This window comes from Muntiacus reevesi, chromosome 1 (genome assembly GCF_963930625.1).
Source record: "Muntiacus reevesi chromosome 1, mMunRee1.1, whole genome shotgun sequence".
Classification (NCBI taxonomy): domain Eukaryota; kingdom Metazoa; phylum Chordata; class Mammalia; order Artiodactyla; family Cervidae; genus Muntiacus; species Muntiacus reevesi.
This window is the reverse complement of record NC_089249.1, coordinates 79434700-79455848: the sequence shown is the minus strand read 5'-3', so window position 1 is coordinate 79455848 and position 21149 is coordinate 79434700. Positions and strand designations below refer to the sequence as shown.

Genomic DNA, 21149 nt, shown 5'->3' with positions numbered 1-21149 from the left:
TACACACACATACACACAAATATAGGCCAGAGAAGACCAAATTCCAGAAACATTTCTAATAAAAAGCCTTTACTGGCTGAATTATGGGAGGGAAAAGAAAGTCAAAAACAAGCTTCCACACTGGATTGCTAGGGGCAAATGCTGACACGAACACAGATAAGCAGGACAATACAGAGCTTCCAGAAGCCTTTCTAATAATGAATCAGTGCACTATTCTAATGGGCGATGTGCAAAAGTGGGTCCATGCTTTTTTTTCCCCTTCAGTGTCTGGCTGATAACTGCAGTTGCATGGACGCTTCCAATAGCTTGTGTCATATATACTCTTAGCTCCGGGACCTGGCTCCACACCATCCAATGGCATTTGCTCTGACACTGCTGAAGGGTTAGGGTTCTGCTCCTTGGCCCTGCTATGTCAGTTCATAACTAGGATTCGGGTTTCTCAAAGCCACCTAGGGACGAACAGTAACCTGGTTCCAATACCACCCTAGCTTCTGAACGAGGGAGGAAAGGAGGGTGGAGGCCAGCGCCGCGCACGCGCGTCAACGCACGCAGGCGCAGCCTCTCTCCTTCCTGATCTCTCACTCCCGCCCCACCTCCGGGAAGTCGTTCCGTCCCGCCCTCCGAGAGCAGGAGAGGAATATTATTGGGCATTCTGGCTGTCCATCAGACTGGTTTCTCTTCTGCTCTATACCATTGGCAGCCGGGGTAAAGGCCTGTGGGCCGACGTCGGCCTACCCCTTCGAGGCTGAGAGCCACCGCGGAAGCCGCTATTGGCGGAGGCCAGGGACCGCGACTGCTCACTTCCGGCTCAGGCCTCCACGATTCCTCCCCCTCCCCCGCGGTCGCTCTTGGCCTTCCCACCCCCCGCCCTTCCACCATGGCCGCCTCTGTGTGGTGTAGGGAGAAGCTGGTCGTCCGTGTCCTCCTATAGCGCTTACTGCCTCACCCTCACCCCCTGGGGGCCGGAACCAAAGGAACCTCGCTCCCCAATCCTTGGGGCATCAGCCAGGAAGGTTTCCTATCCCCTACTTCAGGGGCAGGACTCCTTTTTCCCTCCACCCCCTGAGGTAGAAACTTAAGGTTTTCCCAGCTTCTCTTAGGGTCAGAAGCCAGAAAGGGCTCCTTTTCCACTTCTTTAGGGACAGAAGCCTCTCCTACACTTCCCGTAGGGGTGCATACCCTTAGCCCTGCATACTTAGGAGCTAACGGCGTTTCCTCAGCACTGCCAGTCCAGAGGCACGACCTAGAGGCCCTCCTGCCTTCGCCTCCTGCACAGGAGCGCCCTTTCGGAGAGGAGGGACGAGTGCAGAGGCCAGGGGCCCTTATCCCCTCCCCACCCGCCCTTGTCCCTCTTGCCCCCCAGTCCTTGTCAGTCCTAGATTTCCCGTTTCTAGGACTTCCTACCCATCCACTCCCGGGCCTTTTCCCATCTCCCGGCTGCAGCCATGGAGTTACAGAAGGGAAAGGGGGCAGCAGCAGCAGCTGCTTCGGGAGCAGCGGGAGGTGGAGGAGGAGCGGGAGCAGGAGCCCCAGGAGGGGGGAGGCTGCTACTTTCAACCAGTTTGGATGCCAAGGATGAGTTAGAGGAGGTAGGTGTGGGGGGTGGGGAAGGGAGTTAAGAAATGGGGTTGAGGAGGGATACTGGAGCGGATATGGGGTGGGGGTGGGGGAGGAGGTCTTAAAGTTTTTTCTAAGGCAACACAAACACTGCTCCTGACTTCCTGCTCCTGAAGGAAGAAGTGTGGGCCAACTTCCTGGACAGGTTGTCATAGCAACAGTAGCCACTACTGTGAAAATGGGGGGGGGGGGGGCGTGTTGATGAGGAAGGGATATAGCATCCAGATCTGGATTTTTGACATTCCTTTCACATATAGCTCACAGCTATAATTAATATTTAACCCTAATTCAGTTAGGTCATATATTGAGTAATGTATCTGTGTGTAGGTGTTTTGGGGGGTGGGTCTGATAGGAGCTCGCACAAGACCTTGGAGCCTCCTCTTAGATAGCGTTGAGTTCATGTAGACCCTCAATTGCCAGTGATGTTAACTGGGCATTTAGAATGAGTGAAGACCTAAGGAAAAGTGAGTTGTGTTTTGTTAGGGGTGAATGGGACCTGGGGGACTGTCCTTCACAACTAGATAGAACACACACAAGGGAGGGAACATACAGATGCTGAGAAGGAGGGTAGGGTGAGGCGATGCCTTGGGCCTGAGTAGGGATTTTAGACTACTGAATAATTGACTCCCCACTTGTTCCTCTTGCCCTGTCCCTGACAATCCAGAGTTGATCATTTATCCCTTTGCTGTGCTATACATGAGGAGACATACTTAGGAATATGAGACTGAGAAGTGTGACATGATTGCTGGATTGTTTGTATGACCTAATACATTCAACTCAGTGGTTATCTGGGGACGGGATGAGTAAATTATTAGGTTCTGTCTCTTCATGGGCAGTTTCCCTGCTTCTGACTTTGTCATGGCTCTTGATCAAATGTTAGAAGGTGGTCAAGCAGATAGGTGGAATTCATACTGTAAGTTTGAAGGAATGTTGGTTCAGATGCAAGATGGCAGAGCACATGCAAAAATGAGCTTTGTGAATCAAGAAGCACCTGGACAGCAACTTTGTGGGTTATCCATCAAAAATGTCTGTTCACAGACATGATTTCCATCATGCTTCTCCCTTGTAATTCTGTATGAGATGAATCAGAGTTTGTTTTCTCCTGTTGCTATCAGCTAAGGTAAATCCAACTAGGAACATAAAAAATGCTTCTATATGAAACTTGAATGCTACCTGCTGCACTAACAAGGCAGCTAACAATTGCTAAAAGTAATGTATTCCTGAAACAAATACAAATGACTTTGTCAGGATTGCCTGGCATTTTAAATTATCTACATGTTTAGAAATGGCCACTGTCATTGTCAAAGTATTTACTGAGCCCTGGATTCTAGCACTAGACCTCTAGAATTGTAGCAAGAAAGTCGTTGATTACCTTTGATCACTGCACCAGTTGGGGGGAGGGGAAAAGACCCCAGAGGTAGTGAAGCCCTTGTTTATTTCCCACCCTGATTGCTGGAAGGGTCATCCTGTTCTAATTTGTACCACAGCACCCTATTCCCTGAGGAGTGACATGTTTGCTAGCAAGTGAAATAATATGGCAAAAGGGGATCTCATAAGAGACGAAGCATTTATTTTCTTGCTTTTGGACAGTCTGAGAGTGAACTTTCAGCTGTTTCCAGTGAGAAGGGGGAGGGAGGGTCTCCTTTTTTTCTTTATATCCTTTGTGCTGTAGATGTTTCTCAGCTTGTCTTGGCCTTCCTCTTTTCCTTCTATGCCCTTTGTCCTTTGCATCTGAATTTTCCAACATGCCTTGCCAGTTTCTAACCTCGTGTGTGGCTCCTAGTAAACCAGAGTGACTAAGGTTAAAGACTTACTGGCTTCTTCCTCTGGGTCTCGTCACACATCTCCGCACTCAAAACTTAGTATCGACTGATCTGGTTGTTCTGGCTTGGTTGTTTCCAGCATAGTCTCACCTATTCCCCAGGAACACACTAGGGAGACCCAAGGCCTGTCTTCCAGAGCTTATCATCTAAAGACTGAGTTAACACTCACAAGAAAGGTAAAAACAAAAACCCAGTGAGGGTTGTGAAGAGACCAGAGTCATAACTGGACATGATGAGGAAAGGCCTTTCGAGGCCTGGAGTGTGAAGTGCTGGTAAGGAGCATCACAGGCAGGGGCTGTGACCCTTCTACCCAAGGGACCATTTGTCGTATCCTTTCTTCTCTTTGACCCTGTTCTTTTCTTTAGGTAATTCTTGCCCATCCCCATCCAGATTTGAGGAATGAAGTAAAAGTAGTGCCAAAGATTGGAGGCATTTAGAACACGTAGCTCCTAATCTCACAAGCCTTCAAAGCTCCTGGTCATTCCTATGTGGAGAAGGACCCTGTCCACTTTGAAGTAAGGCTAAAGGCAGGAGCTGTGGCTCAAACAAGTTGGAACCTTCTCTTAATCGCTGGACAGGTCTCAGTTTTACATTTGGCTAGAGGTATGTCCCTTCCAGGTTTTCTCCAAGGCGTATCCAGTCTGTGAAGATTCTCCAGGGAATGGGGCTTTGAGTCATTTCTGATTTTTTTCCCCTTAAATCCTCATTTCACTTACAAGTGACTCTCAGTTGTAGAATACTTGGAACACAGTTTGTTCAGGAACTCTTTACTAATGTGAGTCCTTGGGGATTTTGTAGGTCAGATCATATCTTTTCTTTAAGCTTTTGAATTTTAGTCTCTGAAGGCCACTGACTTCCCATAAGGGGACAGTATTTAAGTATTTATTATTGTTGTTGTTTAGTCGCTAAGTCATGTCCAACTCTTTGTGACCCCATTCAGGCTCCTGGCTCCTCTGTTCATGGAATTTCCCAGGCAAGAATAGTGAAGTGGGTTGCCATGTCCTCCTCCAGGGGATCTTCCCAACCCAGGGATCAAACCTGAGTCTCCTGCTTGGCAGGCGGATTCTTTACCAGTGAACAACCTGGGAAGCCATTAAATAATATAATTTTTAGCAAACTATGTTACCTGGAGGAAGGAGGAGACCCTGAGAGGTTAGAGCAATCCTCAGACTTTAGTCTCCAGCTTCAGGTATATACTTGCAAACTAGAAGGCCTCCCTGCTTTCCACCCCCTCTCCATCTACTGCTACTGTCATGGAGACCATGGTAAGGTAGTCTTAGTACTAGAAAAATTATTTTAGAAGCTCCTAGAGATGGTAAATATTTACTCAACTGTCTGAGGTGCTGTCGTGAAGGACTTACTCTGAACAGTCACTCTGCCAGCAGTTGTTGGCAACTGCATGTATGGTTCCGTCTTTACTAAGGGCCTTGGTTGTCTGAGGGAAAAAGGGGTACTACTACTTGATTGTAGGGATCTGGCTCTCTACAGCCCTCTGAGGAGATGTAGTCCTCCAGTCACTCTGAATGATTTGTAATTAGTTCACTCATCTCTGTTTGGGAAAGTAATTTCTGTAGTTCAAGAAGAGCAGTATCATTTATTTCTATTGCCTGGGAAGAACTGACCCTCGTATTTCTTTCCTCATTGCTTTTATTCACCCATCCAAATTCTGGGCTCTCCCATTTTCTACATCCTTAGTTAGGCCTCCCTGTTCCAAGATGCCAGTTTTCTTTCTTGACTCGGCAGTGACCCACAGAAATGACTCAGACCTCTGAGTGGAGCTTAGATATCAAGGAGGGGCCTAGAGAAACCTGGTTCATTCCAAGGTCTCTGTGTGTTACATCACAGGGAGAAACTAGGCCAGCCCTCCAACTTTGCTCCAGGATCTTGGTGCAGGGTCCATCTGTCAGGCCTTCTCCCCTTTCCTGTACTCTTTCCTCTTCTCTCACAGAAGGCAAAAGTAGGAGAGGAAGCTTTTCAGCTTGGTTAGGGATTTACCAATGTCCTGTGTAGGGCTCAGTTTTCAGGAGTCTCTGAGGACGTGCCATTAAAAGTAGTGGCAGGGGGCGCTGAAGGGTGGTCTGGTCCTCATAGTTGTGTGATCTCTGAGCTTCTTCACAGATGGAATAGAGTCTGATTCAACTGAGACTGTATGCTGGGTGCTTTCACATATGTTAACCTTGTTTAATCCTCAAAGCAGCCTTATATGGGCTCTGTCTCTTATTTTTTTAGGTAAGAAAACCAGAGTATTATAAGTAAAAGGTTAAGTAAGTTTTGGTAATTTAGGTAACTCACCTAAGATTAGCCCAAGGCTTACAAGGAGTGGAGGGATTCTCCTGGTCCTTGCTTGTCCATTGGCTTCACAGCCAGCTGCTCTTTTGACTTCTCTTGCATCTCTGTTGATTCCGCAGAGATTTCTTCCTTTTTATCACAACGTGATGTGTAGGATTCTATGATGCTGTGCTGCTGCTTGCTCACCGTCTTCCTCCACTCTGAAACTGCTTGTTAACCTAGGCTGGGTAAGCAGGGCCTCCCAGAGCGCCCAGCAAGAACAGCCTGGATTTAGCAACTGGAGGAACTGATAACTGTCTTAGATGAAGAAGGATAAGACTTAAAAAGAGAAAATACAACCTGAGGTTTTCTCCTTCCCTCCCTTTACCATATAGGAGCTGGACAAGGTAATGATGGATCTCAGAGTTTGTGGGAGAGGTGGGTTGTGAGATTTACAGCTCAGCTTTTCATGTGATCTCACAGCTCTTTTTTCACAAGTACACAGGTGCTGTTGATTAAGGCTAAGCACGCTGATGTGACCTAATTTGGAGGATAGTCAGACCTGATGTTGGACAGTGACGTTGTCAAACCTGAGCAGCTTTGAGCCTAATTTAGGTTGAATTTTTTTGGCTCTGGGAGCTCCTTGCCTTAATACTCAGTTCTACTCTGCTCTTAGGTAGGGATGGATGTAGACAACTTCAGGATGATGGTCAAAGGAGAAACATGATGGTCTTTCATTCCTAGACCTCTTTCCTATGTCCTTATTTGTCAGTAGTTCTCAACAAGATGTTTTAAAAGACTTAGGAAGTAGTTTAGGTAGTTTAGGAAGAGGCTCACTGACTCATATGAGATACACTTTGTCAATATTTTCTTTATCCGTAATATTAAATGCTTTGAAACAGGATCTGTGACTTAAAATCTCCATAGAATATTGAGCACATATTGTGTTACAGAGTTTGCCTTTATAATTAAGAATGGTCCTTGGTGCATGCTGGTGCTAAGTTGCTTCAGTCGTGTCCAACTGTTTGCGACTCCTCTGGACTGTAACCTGCCAGGCTCCTCTATCCATGGGATTCTCTAGCCAAGAACACCGGAGGGGGTTGCCATGCCTTCCTCCAGGGGATCTTCCCGAGCCGACCCAGGGATCGAACCCGTCTCTTTTTTCTAAAAAAAAAGTAATTTAATTGGAGGCTAATTACTTTACAATATTGTAGTGGTTTTTGCTGTACATTCACATGAATCAGCTATGGGTGTACATGTGTCCCCCATCCTGAACCCACCTCCCTCCCCATCCCGTCCTTCAGAGTCGTCCCAGTGCACCGGGCCTGAGCGCCCTGTCTCATGCATTGCCAGAACCTGGACTGGCAATCTGTTTCACATATGATAATATACATGTTTCAATGCTGTTCTCTCAAATCATCCCACTCTCACCTTCTCCCAGAGTCCAGAAGTCTATTCTTTGCATCTGTGTCTCTTTTGCTGTCTCGCATATAGGGTCATCATTACCGTCTTTCTAAATACCACATATATGCATTAATGTGCTGTAGTGGTGTTTTTCTTTCTGACTCACTTCACTCTGTATAATAGGCCCCAATTTCACCCACCTCATTAGAACTGATTCAAATGCATTCTTTTTAATAGCTGAGTAATATTCCATTGTGTATACGTACCACAGCTTCCTTATTCATTCATCTGCTGATGGGCATCTAGGTTGCTTCCATGTCCTGGCTATTGTAAACAGTGCTGCGATGAACATTGGGTACACGTGTCTCTTTCAGATCTGGTTTCCTCACAAACCCTTCTGTTCTGTGTCTTCTGCATTGGCAAGTGGGTTCTTTACCACTAGCCCCACCTGAATTTTATTTTATTTTATTTTATTTTTTTTAGTTTTCAGTGGGTTTTGTCATACATCCCACCTGAATTTTAATGCAGTGCTCCTCACCTTTGTTTCACTGGAGACCCTGGAAGTTTTAGTTTAGCCTTTTGTTCTCCACTAGTTCTTTTCTTTCTTATGCTCACCTTTTTTTTTTTTTTTTTTTAAGTTTATCTTTTAAGTTTTTGGAGGGACATTTCAACCATGAAAAAGTAGAGAGAGTAGTGTAACTGCCCTGGAATGATCACTCTGCTTCAGTACTTATCAGTATATGTCAGTCTTATATCTCCCTTTAGTCTCCTCTGGATTATTTTGAGGCAAATACAAGGTATATCATTTCATCTGTAGGTACTTCATATATGTCCGTGAGAGATGGACTTTTTTCTTTTTAACATAGCCACAATAACATACCTAAAATATTAATAATTCCTCAATGTAATAAAATACTCATTGTTCAAATTAACTGTTTCATAAATCCTTTTGTTTTTTTAAAGATTTTTTTCCCTTAGGTTCCTCATGTGCTTTACTGGGTTTCTTGTTTTTGGGGGCTGTGTGGCATGGCTTGTGGGATATTAGTTCCTGGACCAGGGATTGTACCTGGGCCCACAAGCATCAAAGCAGAGACTCCCAACCACTGGGCCACCAGGGAATTCCCATAAATTCTTTTTGTAAGTGGTTTTTTCAGATCAGTAACCAAACCAAACAAGGAACTCACATTGTTGCATTCCGTTGACATGTCCCTTTAATTTCTTAATAACTATTTTAAAGTAATTTCAAACTACTTTTAAACTATTTAAGTATTTAAACAAATTACTGTTAAACTATTTTAAAGTAATTTCAAATTACTTCAAAAGTAATTTCAAATACTCTTCTTCTGGACTCACCAGTTGTTAACATTTGTTGCATTTGCTTTTAATTTTGTATACATATTTTTTTTTTTTCATTTTGTATACATATTATTATTTTAACCTTTTGAGAATAAGTTGCAGCCGCATGCTACTTAAGATTTAAATACTTCCACGAGTATTTCCTAAGAAAAGGATTTTCACTTACATAATCCCTGTTTTATTATCTAAATTGGAACATTTAACATCAGTATGTTAATATTACTTATAGTACCTATTCACGTTTTACCAGTTGTACCAATAATGTCCATTATAGCAGCCCAGAATCATACATTGAATTTAGGTGTACTATCTCTTTTGTTCTTAGTCCTGTCTCTGTCCTTCACCTTAAACACTTTAAAAGGCCAGTTATCTTACAGAATCTCTCAATTTGGGTTGTCTGAAATTTCAGCAGTCATTTTGTCTTGTTACTTGGGATACTAACGCTGATTGCTTGGTTAAGATGTTATCCTCCAGAATTCCCTTCAGTTATTTTCTCTTCGATTAATAAGTGTTTGAGCCTATGTGACTATATACTCTTGTGAAAGTTTCACCTCTAGTTTTAGCATTAATGATATTTCCCTGAATCAATTATTACTCCCGTCATTCCTTCAGTGTTTTTAGTTGGCATTCCGCTGTAAGGAAGAGCTTTCCCTTTACTTGTCAGGTATGTATGTATCTATCAGCATGGATTCGTGGGTCCTTATTCTGTTCAAGGAGTTGTCATTTTAAGTCTTTTTTTTTTTTTGGCCTGCCACATGGATTGTGGGATCTTAGTTCTCCAACCAGGAATCAAGCCCAGGCCCTGGTAGTGAAAGCCCCAAGTCCTAACCCCTGAACTGCCAGGGAATTCACTTAAGCCTCTTCTAATACATGAGGTTCCCCTTCCCTGCTTTTCCCCTTGCAATTTAAATGTTAAAGAAATCAGAAAGCCTGTCATGGTTTACACTTCTCTGGATTTCGCTGATTATACCCCCATGGTGACTTGACTTGTAAACTGGTAATTAGGTCTGGAGATGTGTTGTTCAGTTGCTCAGTTGTGTCTGACTCTGTGATCCCATGGACTGCAGGCTACCCTGCATGGACACCAGGCTACCCTGTCCTTCAGTATCTCCCGGAGTTTGCACAAACTCATGTCCATTGAGTCGGTGACACCATCCAACCACCTCATCCTCTGTCATTCCTTCTCCCTCTGCCCTCAGTCTTCCTCAGCATCAGGGTCTTTTCCAGTGAGTCAGCTCTTCACATCAGATGGCCAAAGTATTGGAGCTTCAGCTTCAGCATCAGCCTTTCCAATAAATACTCAGAGTTGATTTCCTTTAGGATTGAATGGTTTTATCTCCTTACTGTCCAAGGGACTCTCAGGAATCTTCTCCAACACCACAATTCAAAAGCATCAGTTCTTCAGCGCTCAGCCTTCTTTATGGTCCAACTCTAACATCTGTACATGATTACTGGAAAAATCATAGCTTTGACTATACAGACCTTTGTCGGTAAAGTGATGTTTCTGCATTTTAATACACTGTCTAGGTTTGTTACAGCTTTCCTTCCAAAGAGCAAGCGTCTTTTATTTCATGGCTGTAGTCACTGTCCACAGCAATTTTGGAGCCCAAGGAAAGAAAATCTGTCACTGCTTCCACTTTTTCCCCTTCTGTTTGCCATAAAGTAATGGGAACAGAAGCCATGATCTTAGTTTTTATCATGTTGAGTTTCAAGCAAGCTTTTCATACTCCTCCTTTCATACCCTCATTAAGAGACCCTTTAGTTTCTCTTCACTTTCTGCCATTAGAGTGGTATTATCTGCATATCAGAGGTTGTTGATACTTCTCCTGGCAGTCTTGATTCCACTTTGTGATTCATCCAACCCAACATTTCACATGATGTACTCTGCACAGAAGTTAAATAAGCAGAGTGACAGTATGCACCCTTGTCGTACTCCTTTCTCAATTTTGAACCAATCAGTTCTTCCCTGTCCAGTTCTAACTGTTGCTTCTTGACCTCATACAAGTTTCTCAGGAGACAGGTAAGGTGGTCTGGTATGCCCATCTCTTGAAGAATTTTCCAGTTTGTTGTGATCCACACAGTCAAAGGCTTTAGCATAGTCAGTGAAGCAGAAGTAGATGTTTTTCTGGAATTCCTTTGCTGCTTCTATGATCCAATGGATGTTGGCAATTTGATCTGTGGTTCCTTTGCCTTTTCTAAATCCAGCTTGTATATCTGAAAGTTCTTGGTTCACGTACTGTTGAAACCTAGCTTGGAGAATTTTGAGCGTTACCTTGCTAGCCTGTGAAATGAGTGCAATTGTGCCATAGTTTGAACATTCTTTGGCATTGCCCTTCCTGGGGATTGGAATGAAATTGACCTTTACCAGTCCTGTGGCCACTGCTGAGTTTTCCAAATTTGCTGGTATATTGAGTGCAACACTTTAACAGCGTCATCTTTTAGGATTTGAAATAGCTCATCTGGAATTCCATCACCTCCATAGCTTTGTTTGTAGTAATGCTTACTAAAGCCCACTTGACTTCACACTCCAGGATATCTAGCTCTAGGTGAATGATCGCACCATTATGGTTATCCTGGTCATTAAGGCATTTTTTGTATAGTTCTTCTATGTGTTCTTGTCACTTTTTCTTAATCTTTTTTGCTTCTGTTAGGCCCTTACTGTTTCTGTTCTTTTTCATGCCCAGCATTGCATAAAATGCTCCCTTGATATCTCCAGTTTTCTTGAAGAGATCTCTAGTCTTTCCCATTCTATTGTTCTGTTCTGTTTCTTTTCATTGTTCATTGAAGATCTTCTTGTCTCTCCTTGCTATTCTCTGGAACTCTGCATTCAGTTAGGTATATCTTTCCCTTTTTACTTTGCCTTTTGCTTCTCAGCTATTTGTAAAGCCTCAGACACCCACTTTTGCCTTCTTGCATTTCTTTTTCTTTGGGATGATTTTGATCACTGCCTCCTGTACAGTGTTACGAACCTCTGTCCATAGTTCTTCAGGCACTGTTTATCGGATCTAATCCCAATGAATAAATCTATTCATCACCTCCACTGTACAGTCATAAGGGATTTGATTTAGATCATACCTGAATGGCCTGGTGGTTTTCTCTACTTTGGAGATGTGACGTGATTTAAATTTTTAAATAGCTTATTTGGGACCAGAAATATGTCATCGGTGATGGTATGAAGCCTTCTAAATTTTTTTCCCACCCCTTCACAGAGATTGGAAAGATGTATGAGCATTGTGACGTCGATGACTACTGGTGTCTCAGAGAGAGAGGCCAATGATGCCCTCAATGCCTATGTGAGTATAATACTCTCTCTGTACCCATTTCTGCTGCTTTGAAAGCTTTCAGACATGATCAGAAAGATAGAAAGACTTCAGTGTTTAGGAGCTAGGGGTTGAAGCTAATGTCTTAGTTTCCTGAACCAGACTTCCCAGCTCCTCTCTGTCTTTCCTAATCTGGGAGTCCCATCTCTTAGAGTCTTAGGCATCCTTAAATAACAACTTGAAAAAATAGCTTACAGTTCTCTGGTGGCTAATTTTCTTTATAAATCATCCTCACATGTTTGATCTTTTACGTTTCTTAATCACTGTCTGATGTTGAAGGATTTAAAGTAATACGTGGAAAGGACTTAGAGTAGTTTCTGGCACACAGTGAATGTTCAATAAATATTTATTGTTAGTAATTGTTCTTATTATGTCTTCACCTTCCAGATACTAGGGGTTCAGTGATTTGCCCAAAGTCTTAACTTTGTTTCTATGTGGCTCCCTCTCTACTGAAGGCTGTTAAGGTGTGGAGTAGGATTTCACCCCCCCACCCCACCCCCCACCCCCATTTCAAACACTTTATTTTCTGCCTCTGGCCTTCATCAAGCCTTGGAGAAAGCAGTATGGGTCCATCCTTTCTCTCCACCTCTCTCCTAAAACAGATGTCCATCACTTTTAGCTGATGATTCTCCTTTGCAGGTTACTCAAGAGTCCCAGGTTTTCTGGGAGCAGCTGTGCTCAAGAACTTGTCTCTTGAGTGACAACTAGTTTCTTCTTTCCTCTTATCCCAGGTATGCAAAGGCCCCCCGCAACATGAGGAAATCTGCCTGGGCCTCTTCACCCTTGTCCTTACTGAACCAGCCCAAGCCCAGAAGGTAAGACTCCCTACTTTGTTCCCATATTCCCTTCTCAGATATGATCTGAGAGAATGGTGGAACTTTTGGTTTAACTGGTGTAGTATCAGACCCTTTGACCAGGGCTGGATCATCTTGTTCTCCAAATATAGTTACAACTCCCTTTTCACTCAGTAAACGGATCACTGTCTTACTAAAGTCCTTTCTCTTCAGATTCTGAAGCTAAAAGGCAAGAAAATGCAGTTGTGAGGGTGAAAAGGGATTTAAAGAGTTTTAAATTGTAGATTTTTGAGTCAGAACTAAAAGAGTTGGGATTTAATCCAGAGAAGAGCACAACTGTAAGGAAGTCTGTTGAGAGTTCTTATCCAGAAGAGTGTGACCTGTGGTTTGCAAATTTTATCATTGCAGGTGAACAGAAAGCAGGTTTAACATTGCAGCAAGTAGGATTTAAATTAGACAGCTTGGGAGTTTCCTAGAGGCCTAGTGGTTAGGATTCTGGGCTTTTATTGCTGTGGCCTGGGTTCTTGCAAGCCATGCAACATGGCCCACTCCCCCACTCCCCCTCCCCAACTTAGTTAATTAATTATGCTTTAAAATATTTATTTATTTGACGGTGCTGGGTCTTTGTTGCTGCCCACAGGCTTTCTCTAGTTGCAGACAGTGGGGGCTACCCTCTAGTTGTGGCACACAGGCTTAGTTGCCCCGAGGCATGTGGAATCTTCCTGGACCAGGGATTGAACCCGTATCCCCTGCATTGGCAGGCAGATTCTTAACCCCTGGACCACCAGGGAAGTCCTAGAAAGCTTAATGTTAGGTGATGCCATAATAAAGGAGTGATTAGGAGAAGACTGGAATACTTTGGAGTCAGACTTCTTGAGGAATACTATATGAAAACTAGTCTGGAGTTCTTCACAAATGGAAGAGTCTCTTTTACGTATTGATATTAATAGAATGGTTTAAGAGAGATCCTTCCTTGAGGTGAGGGACTGAGCAGGATGTTCTCTTTGGACTCCATTCTTTCTATAATAAAGTAGCAAAATCCTGCCTTTTGCCTCTCTGGATTTCCGCTTTCTGTGTCCTTGAGTCTTGCGAGATGGTTTGGAGACACATGTTGTATCTGGCGTTAACTGCGTGGCACTAACGGAGAAGAGCTTGGTGTGGGGGAGTTCAGTTTTCTCCGTGCCCCTTCCCTGAGCAAAGGGAGTGTGAAAGGAAACAATCATGCTGTGTCCAGCGTTGTGTTCAGCTCTGTCCAGGCATTTAATCTTCCCAGAAAGCCCATGTGAAACTGGTGGCTTTGTTCCCTTCCCCCAGACTGCTCTCAGTGCACCTGTAAGAAACATGGAGGTTGTTTGTTCAAGGAGAACCAAGGGAACAGCATTCTCAGGGTCAAGGACCAGATGCCCATGGTCCCCTGGCTTAGCTGCTTGTGGTCATGGCAAACCTGGGGTGAGGGTAGGTGGTAGGGCAGCGAGTATTGACAAGTCCCTGGTTTCCCAGGCCATTTCTGGGCTGGGACATTGTTGTCTCTCATGTGAGTTTTTATACATACAGTTAAAACCTTATTTAGTCATCTCAGTGCAGATTCATCTTGCCCACTGGTTTTATTTGTGTTTCAGGTGAGATCTGAATCAGCTAGGGTAAATCAGTAAATCTCAGTGAAGAGGGCAGGGCCCCATGGTATTTCTACCTCTTTGCCTGACCAGTCAGTGAGAGGTCATAGGGCTATGCATTGTAAATGCTTATTATGTCATGAATTTGGCCATCCAGACATGACAAGGCACTAGAGCACCTGGTCTTCTTTTTGCCCCAGGAGCATGGCCCAGGCCCTCACCTTGGGTCTCATAGTTGGTTGACAGGGTTGGTTGCATCAGGGTTATTTTCACATGCTGAAGGTTTCCAAGCACATCCCCTACCTAGGAGCCTCTTCAGACAAAGCAGGTGGAGACTGGGAATTAGGAGGATACAGTTTTAGGCAAATGAGGAACTATCAGGTATGACTCATTCATAGGCCTTGAGCCAGGTCAGAGAATGGTGGAAGAATCTGTGCCCCATCTCCTAGAGCTTTATCCTTCCTAAAAGGGTGATTGTCTTACAGAATACTCTGTCCTGCAGAAGTTTTGGGTGGGTGTAACTGATAACTGATCCCGATGCATTGTTTTAGGCTTAAGTTTAAACCAAGGGGAGTGTTTCCTAAGGGTTTACTTGGAGTTAATTCTGTCTCTGGAACAGAAACTTAGTCAAGGAAAGAGCTGTCAGTTGTTGGCGGAGAGTGGAATGTACATGGGGTGGATTTTGTTCCAGTTCTACCTTCCTAACTTGCATCTGCTCTGTCGGCAGCCTTGTGTTTATATTCTCTGATTTTATTTCCTATTTGATGTCCAAACTGAATCGCTGGGAGCAGGCCTGGCTGGGGCCTGCAGTGTGGTGGGAGGCTAAGTTGAGGGCCTTAACTTCTGCTCCGGTTCTACTAGCCAGGGGATTTAGGTGATAAGAAAGGATTTAACATTGATGCCAAGGTCCTTCGTCACCAAAGATACAACACCAGGCCCTGGCAGTTCTTGGTCCAGGTGCTTCTCTCGGCAGATTCTTCTAGAAAGAAAGTTGGAGGCTTTGAGGGCCGAGGCTGGAACATCACTGTTCCCAGCACGGGACAGGTATCCTGCCTCAGCACCATCCTGTCACCTTTCCTTTCTTTTGGGACCCTCTGTTTCCCACTGAGTTTTTCCACCCATCTACTTATCTTCTAAGCCAGTCAGCACACTGGCACAGAGTTTGGAGAGACAACTGGCAGCATCAGGAATATGATATGATGTGATCCTCCTGGTACCCAGCTGCATGCATTACCAGCAGTTGTGGTTAATAAGGTCCCAGATGGAGCATGGAATTAGGCAGCCAGAACCTGCTTGCTTCATCTGACCCTGCGTCTCCTGAGGGGCTGTCTTTCCCTGTCAGGGTCTCTTCTGCATTTCTGGAATTTCTGCTTTCCTTTGAGCAGAAGGAAGCAGCTCCTCTCTTACTAGTCGTGTCTCTGTCTTTGGCCTGACATAGGTCTTCCTTCTGCCTCTGCATCCCTCATCCTCTGCCCATTCTGTGACTCACTCCTCTAGGGAAGGCTCCAGGGCTGAACCACATTTACTGACGAGCAAGTTGGCAGTAGTTCACTGGCTTCTCTTACGTCTTGTTCCCTTGCTTGTACTTTTGATCTCCCAGTTCTCCCTCTGGCAGATGGACTCAGAGGATAATCAAATTCTCCTTTGAGTATGAAAAGTTTATGGCACATGGGGGAATCTCTAAGTATTGTATTTTCATCAGAATGCTTGTTTTGATCTAAGGATAATAGAAGTGGAAGTAGGATAGCTAATCTCTTAGGAGTCCCTGGACATACCCAAGTCCAGGGAGCAGCTGGTCTTGAGGATTACTTCTCTCTTTCTCCTTTTTAAAAAAAATTTTTATATATTTTTAAATTTTTTGGCCATGCCACACAGCATGTAGGATCTTAGTTCCCAGACCAGGGGTCGAACCTGCACCCCCTGCATTGGAAGCTGTGAGTCTTAACCACTGGACAGACCGCCAGGGAAGTCCTGGAGTACTTCTCTTTTGAACGCTTAGGATGAATGAGTTTAGGAATGTAGTAGTCTCAAAGCCACTGTAAACTCTTAACCTCCATCCCCAGCAGCCTCTTCTCCTTTTAGTTATTTCTGATGTTAGTGTTGGGATAATTAAGAATCCAGAGTTGGACTACTGGGATTTGAATCTTTCTCTTATCTCTAATGTAACCTGGGGCAAGTTACTTTAACCTCTCTGTGCCTGTTTCCTCATCTATAAAAATAGAGATGATAATAAATAAGGTGACTATGTGATTCAGATGCAGTAAATAGAATTTAAGTTTTTGCACAATGCCAATGCATGTTCCCTGTTACAATCACTATTATTATTGATGCTGTCCTTGCCACTGGCCATCCGAGGTTGTGAGATACTGCCTATCTATAATTTTGCCCTTTGTGCTGAGACCCTGACAGCATAGAACCCAGCAGGCTGAGGAGGTTGCTAATGAGGTCCCCTAAGGTAGTCCTCCAGGAGTCTGGTCTCTTTAGAGAGACAGGGTGAGAGAAACAGGAGCTCTCAGAGGAAATTGGCGTGCATTCCCTTACCTCCCCCAGAGTCAGATGTGCTCAAGGACCCTTCCTTCTTCAGTACTTGGCAGAAGCAAAGGGCAGCCTGGAGAAAAGAAGAAAGATGTTTCGTTAAGGAAGTTTGGTTTGGGTCTGCCGTTTCTTTCCGGGATCCTGGTCCATGGATCCTCTTTCCTTAATACTCCTAGCCCTTTGTTTCATCTGGCTTTGTCAATAGAAGTCTAAAAGTCTCTTTAAGATCCTTTCCGGCCTGTTCAACCAAACCCATTCTGCAGTGACCTTTTACTGGCAGATGAAAAGCAGATGGCCTCCACCTGGTTTTGCTCAGCTGGTGGCTTCAAACAGTGTGACGCTTCCTAAGGAGGGAGGTGAGGGGACAGGGAGCCTTTCTTAGCGGGCTTTCTGTCTTACTAGAGTAACTTGGTCCCTTTTCCCCACCCTGAGTGACAGAGCAAGGGATAGGTTTGGGATGGTGGAGCCTGTGGAAGGCTCGTGGAGAGTCTTTACAGAGTGGAAAGTCTTGTGTGTTGGTCGTTGAATGGTAAGCATGCCTTCTAGAGCAGAAAATATTTCACTGCCACTTGTATCCCATTGGTAGTATTTACGTTGGAGAGGCTAGGGGGCAGAGGGCCCACCATAAGTGGGATCAGGAGCCTATGCTTAGCTTGCTAGCTGCTCACAAACCTCACTTCTTACAGTGTTACCGGGACTTGGCTCTGGTGAGTCGTGATGGCATGAATATTGTTCTGAATAAAATCAACCAGATACTCATGGAGAAGTACTTGAAGTTGCAGGATACCTGCCGTACTCAGGTAAGGCCAGGAAGGAAAGAGAGATCCAACTCAGAGACATAACAGAGAATGGATGCTCTCCTAAGGGGAAGGGAAGGAGGAATCAGGGGTAACACACTCCTGTCTTTGTACACCTAACTTATAAAATGATTGGATTAGACCCTTTCTCACGTTTACAGGCCATTCACTTCATACATCTTTTTTTCTCTCCTTTAGTTGGTGTGGTTGGTACGGGAACTAGTGAAGAGTGGGGTTCTGGGAGCCGATGGTGTTTGCATGACATTCATGAAGCAGATTGCCGGTGAGTTGGATGGCAAGAGCATAAGGAAGAAAGGAGTATTCAGTTTGCCTAAGTCCAGGCAGTGGAGAATGATTGAGTGCCTAAGGGACTTGATTCCTGGATTGCTTAGACTCTACTTTTGACCCAGGCATCTTCTGGCCACATATGTTGCACAAAGAAATTGAAAACTTACAGGGGACCTTTTGAAGCGATAAGTCTTGCCTCGTTTTCCTTACTGCCAAACTTGAGGCCTGATATAGAATATTTAGTCTGTTGTTGGCCTGTTGTAACCAGTCCTCACTCTGGGGTTTCGTGGCCTATTGGATCAGGAAGAATCTGGAAGGAATGGGGGAGAAGTAAGGGTAAAATAATTGGTTCTCATCTCACTGTACTTTCAAAGCCCTGGACATCTTCTCTGGCTCCACCTCAATGTCTTAAACACTTAGGGCCAGTTTGAGGGACAAAGTGTGTCACAGAACAGACCCTGACATTTAGGCTCCGTTATCTTCTTGGCATCAGAGACATCTATCTGAGCTGCTGATTATCCAAGAGTCCTGCCCCTGCTACTTCTGTTCCCAAGATTACATGTGTTTGTTCAGAAATGACCCTGTCTCTCTACCTCGCCATTGCCCCTTGGTTCTTTGCTTCCTCTTCAGGATTTTATATAACGGTGATGCTCCCCTTGTGATGTGTATAAACCTTAATCTATGTGATGTGTGACTCTGTAAATTGAATTTTTACATTAGGACCTGGGGCAAGGCATAGCGTTCTTGTGCTGGCTATTTTTATCCATTCTCCTGGCACTTTCCCTGTTTGGCACTCCTAGTCCCCACTTCTGATCCTACGATTTTGATCTGGCATTACTGCTTGTTTAATTCTGCCCCAGGAAGTTTCATAGTAAGCACTCGAGATTGTGATACCTGGAGACAAAAACCCTTGGCCTGTCTTGAGCTGAACACAGGATTTGGGACATCCAGTGGCTGGACTGCAGCTGTTGCTTGCCTCCTGCACTTGTCAGGCCCTATTTGAAATGTCATCTATTCTTTCCAGCTGTGGACTTTTCATATCTCCTTCCCAGACATTCCCTTTTAGGGATCAAAGTAATCCCACTCCAACCCCCTGTCTGTGGAAAGTAGCAGCCCTGATTTCTGGAAAAACCCCAAACCTTCCCTTCCTGTCTCTCTGGAGGCAAAGAAGGAAATTTTAAAGCCTGACGAAACAAAGACAGTCTTTTCAGCCCTTAGAACATGAGTGATGGGATCACAGGGATGGAGCAGTAAGAGGGAGAAGACGTGTCACTAATCAGAGCCGTTCTGACTGTCTGTTTTCTCCCCTTTGATCAGGTGGGGATGTTACAGCAAAAAACATCTGGTTGGCAGAGAGCGTTCTGGATATCCTGATGGAGCAGAGGTAGAGTCTGTCATGAAGGGTGGGGCAAGAGCTGGATATGGCCACAGTGGGTATGGGTGTGGGTTTCAGGGGTTGTGTGAGGAACTGTTAGTGGCCCAAGAACACCTCAGGTTAGAGGGGATGAGGTGGGGGAGGGAGCGCCCACGTACTGGTGGCAAGAGAAGGAATTAATGCCATGCTGTGGCCCAGGGATGAAGGAGTGGGAAAGAAGGTTTTTACTAAAATATCTCGGAGCCCAGGAAAAACTCATTTTATCTGATAAGGGTTTATTTTTGATCCAGACCTCCATGGAATGTTTATCTTTGGCAGGAGGTAGGGGAGAATGAACTCAGCAGAGTGGGGCCAGCCAACCACCCAGGCCTGGCAGGTACCCCTGTTCTCCCTTCCAAGACTGTCCATCCTCCTCACGCCCTCCTTTTGTTGAAGTGGCACAGGGGGTGGTGAGAATGAGGAGGTCACTGAGGCCAGTGGTACAGAGGGCATGAGACCAGCTGATTCTTTCCCTTCTCCTTCAGAATAAAGGATCAGAAAATCTGAGGGCTGTTCGGTATTTGAACTTGTTTGGGCGTGAGGCCTACCTCTTGGTCCTGTGGCCTCAGTCTTCCTGTTGCGTGATTTCAGAGTCTGTTTCTGGGAGAGGACACCACAGTGGTCACATGATTGAGACGGCTGATAGTCTGTATTTCCAGTGGTTTAGAAGAATGGACCTCAGCCCTTCCTCACACTTGTGAAAGATGGCTGTGTTCTGTGCACTGCGGACGGGAGAGCTGTGCCAGCTCTGCCAGGCGGCGCCACCTAGTGCCGTGGGCCTGGATGTGCAGCTGCAGTTGCGGCTGGCAGCACGTCTTCCCTCAGTGGCACCAGTGCACAGCACACTGCTCCTAGCAGTTTCTTATCAGATCTCTTTGTCTTTAGTCACTGTGCCTTCCTGACATCCTGGGTCAGAGGGTTTCACTTTGATCTTTAGCTTCATTACCCCATCCCACGTCTCAGATACATTCATCACCTCCACTGACAATCTTCCTTAAGAAGTGGTTTTTCTAATTTTGTTCCTGGTGCCAGATACCTCCTGTTCCCATACCTTAAGGCAGAATTTTTCTCATTTGGGCAGTCAGAGCACAGACTTATTGTAAAGGTGTCAGATAACTGCCCTGCCTTTTCTCTTGCCCTCCAAAAAACTCACATCTTTTAATGCAAATGAATCCTTAGAAGTTTAAAACTGTCCTCTTTCACACCTTCTTTCCCACTCCTTCTCAGGTCTTTTTAGGGGTGTGGAATTAAAAGGTAACAGGTGGGGGAGGGGGACCCACCCCAGTGGCCTTGGCTGCTACTTTTACTCTGTGAAAGGAGAAGGCCAGAGTCTCTTAATTAGCTGGCTTTGAGGCACTTTTCCGGAATCAGGATGTTGCCTGGTTGGATTAATTAAACTCCCCATCTTCTTCCTCTGGCTCCCTGTCTTCCAGCAGGGGTGCTAAAACTCTTACAGACTGCTCGCTTAGGGGAGACAGCCCCCCAGTTTTGGTGATTTGAGCCAGCATTGGAGTCTGTGAATCTCCCCACAGTTTCTTGGTACTCCTCTTCAAGCATCAGGGAACGCAATTCTTCCATTACCTCCTTTTCTCCCGGGAATGTCTAAAACCCCTGGGAAAATAGACTTTGCCATCCAAAATCATGTTCTTCTTTTCAGATTATTATTTAAGGCAGGTGACTCATTGACTGGGAGTGGGATTAGTGGCCAGAGAATAAACCAGGGGAACATTTGTGACATGGTGGGCTGGTATTGACAAGCACACCCAGTGTGTTCTGAAACCTCCACGGGTCCTGAAAGGGTCTTGATAATCCCCCAGGGGTCCTTGGGCTGCACTTTGAGAACTGCAGACTGAGGGACACTTGCACACCTTTTTCTTCCTGGCCTGAGTCAGGTGGAAGCTATGGCTTATCTCTGTCCCT

At 45.0% G+C, this 21149-nt stretch overlaps 1 protein-coding gene across 3 annotated transcripts in view; it reads left to right on the top strand.

The window, feature by feature from the left end:
* The first annotated feature begins 863 nt into the window (after positions 1-863).
* Positions 864-21149, top strand: part of INTS3 (integrator complex subunit 3) — a 38492-nt gene continuing 18206 nt past the window's right edge. The window contains exons 1-7 of one of the 3 annotated variants that reach the window (XM_065903811.1): positions 864-1067; positions 1444-1589; positions 11678-11761; positions 12520-12603; positions 17417-17530; positions 17726-17810; positions 19133-19199. In XM_065903811.1, the coding sequence (XP_065759883.1) occupies positions 1446-1589; positions 11678-11761; positions 12520-12603; positions 17417-17530; positions 17726-17810; positions 19133-19199 (578 nt within the window). In that variant the 5' untranslated portion in view covers positions 864-1067; positions 1444-1445. Of the gene's footprint in view, positions 1590-11677; positions 11762-12519; positions 12604-17416; positions 17531-17725; positions 17811-19132; positions 19200-21149 lie in introns of all 3 variants that reach the window. The other 2 variants (XM_065903812.1, XM_065903808.1) reach the window with 2 other exon arrangements.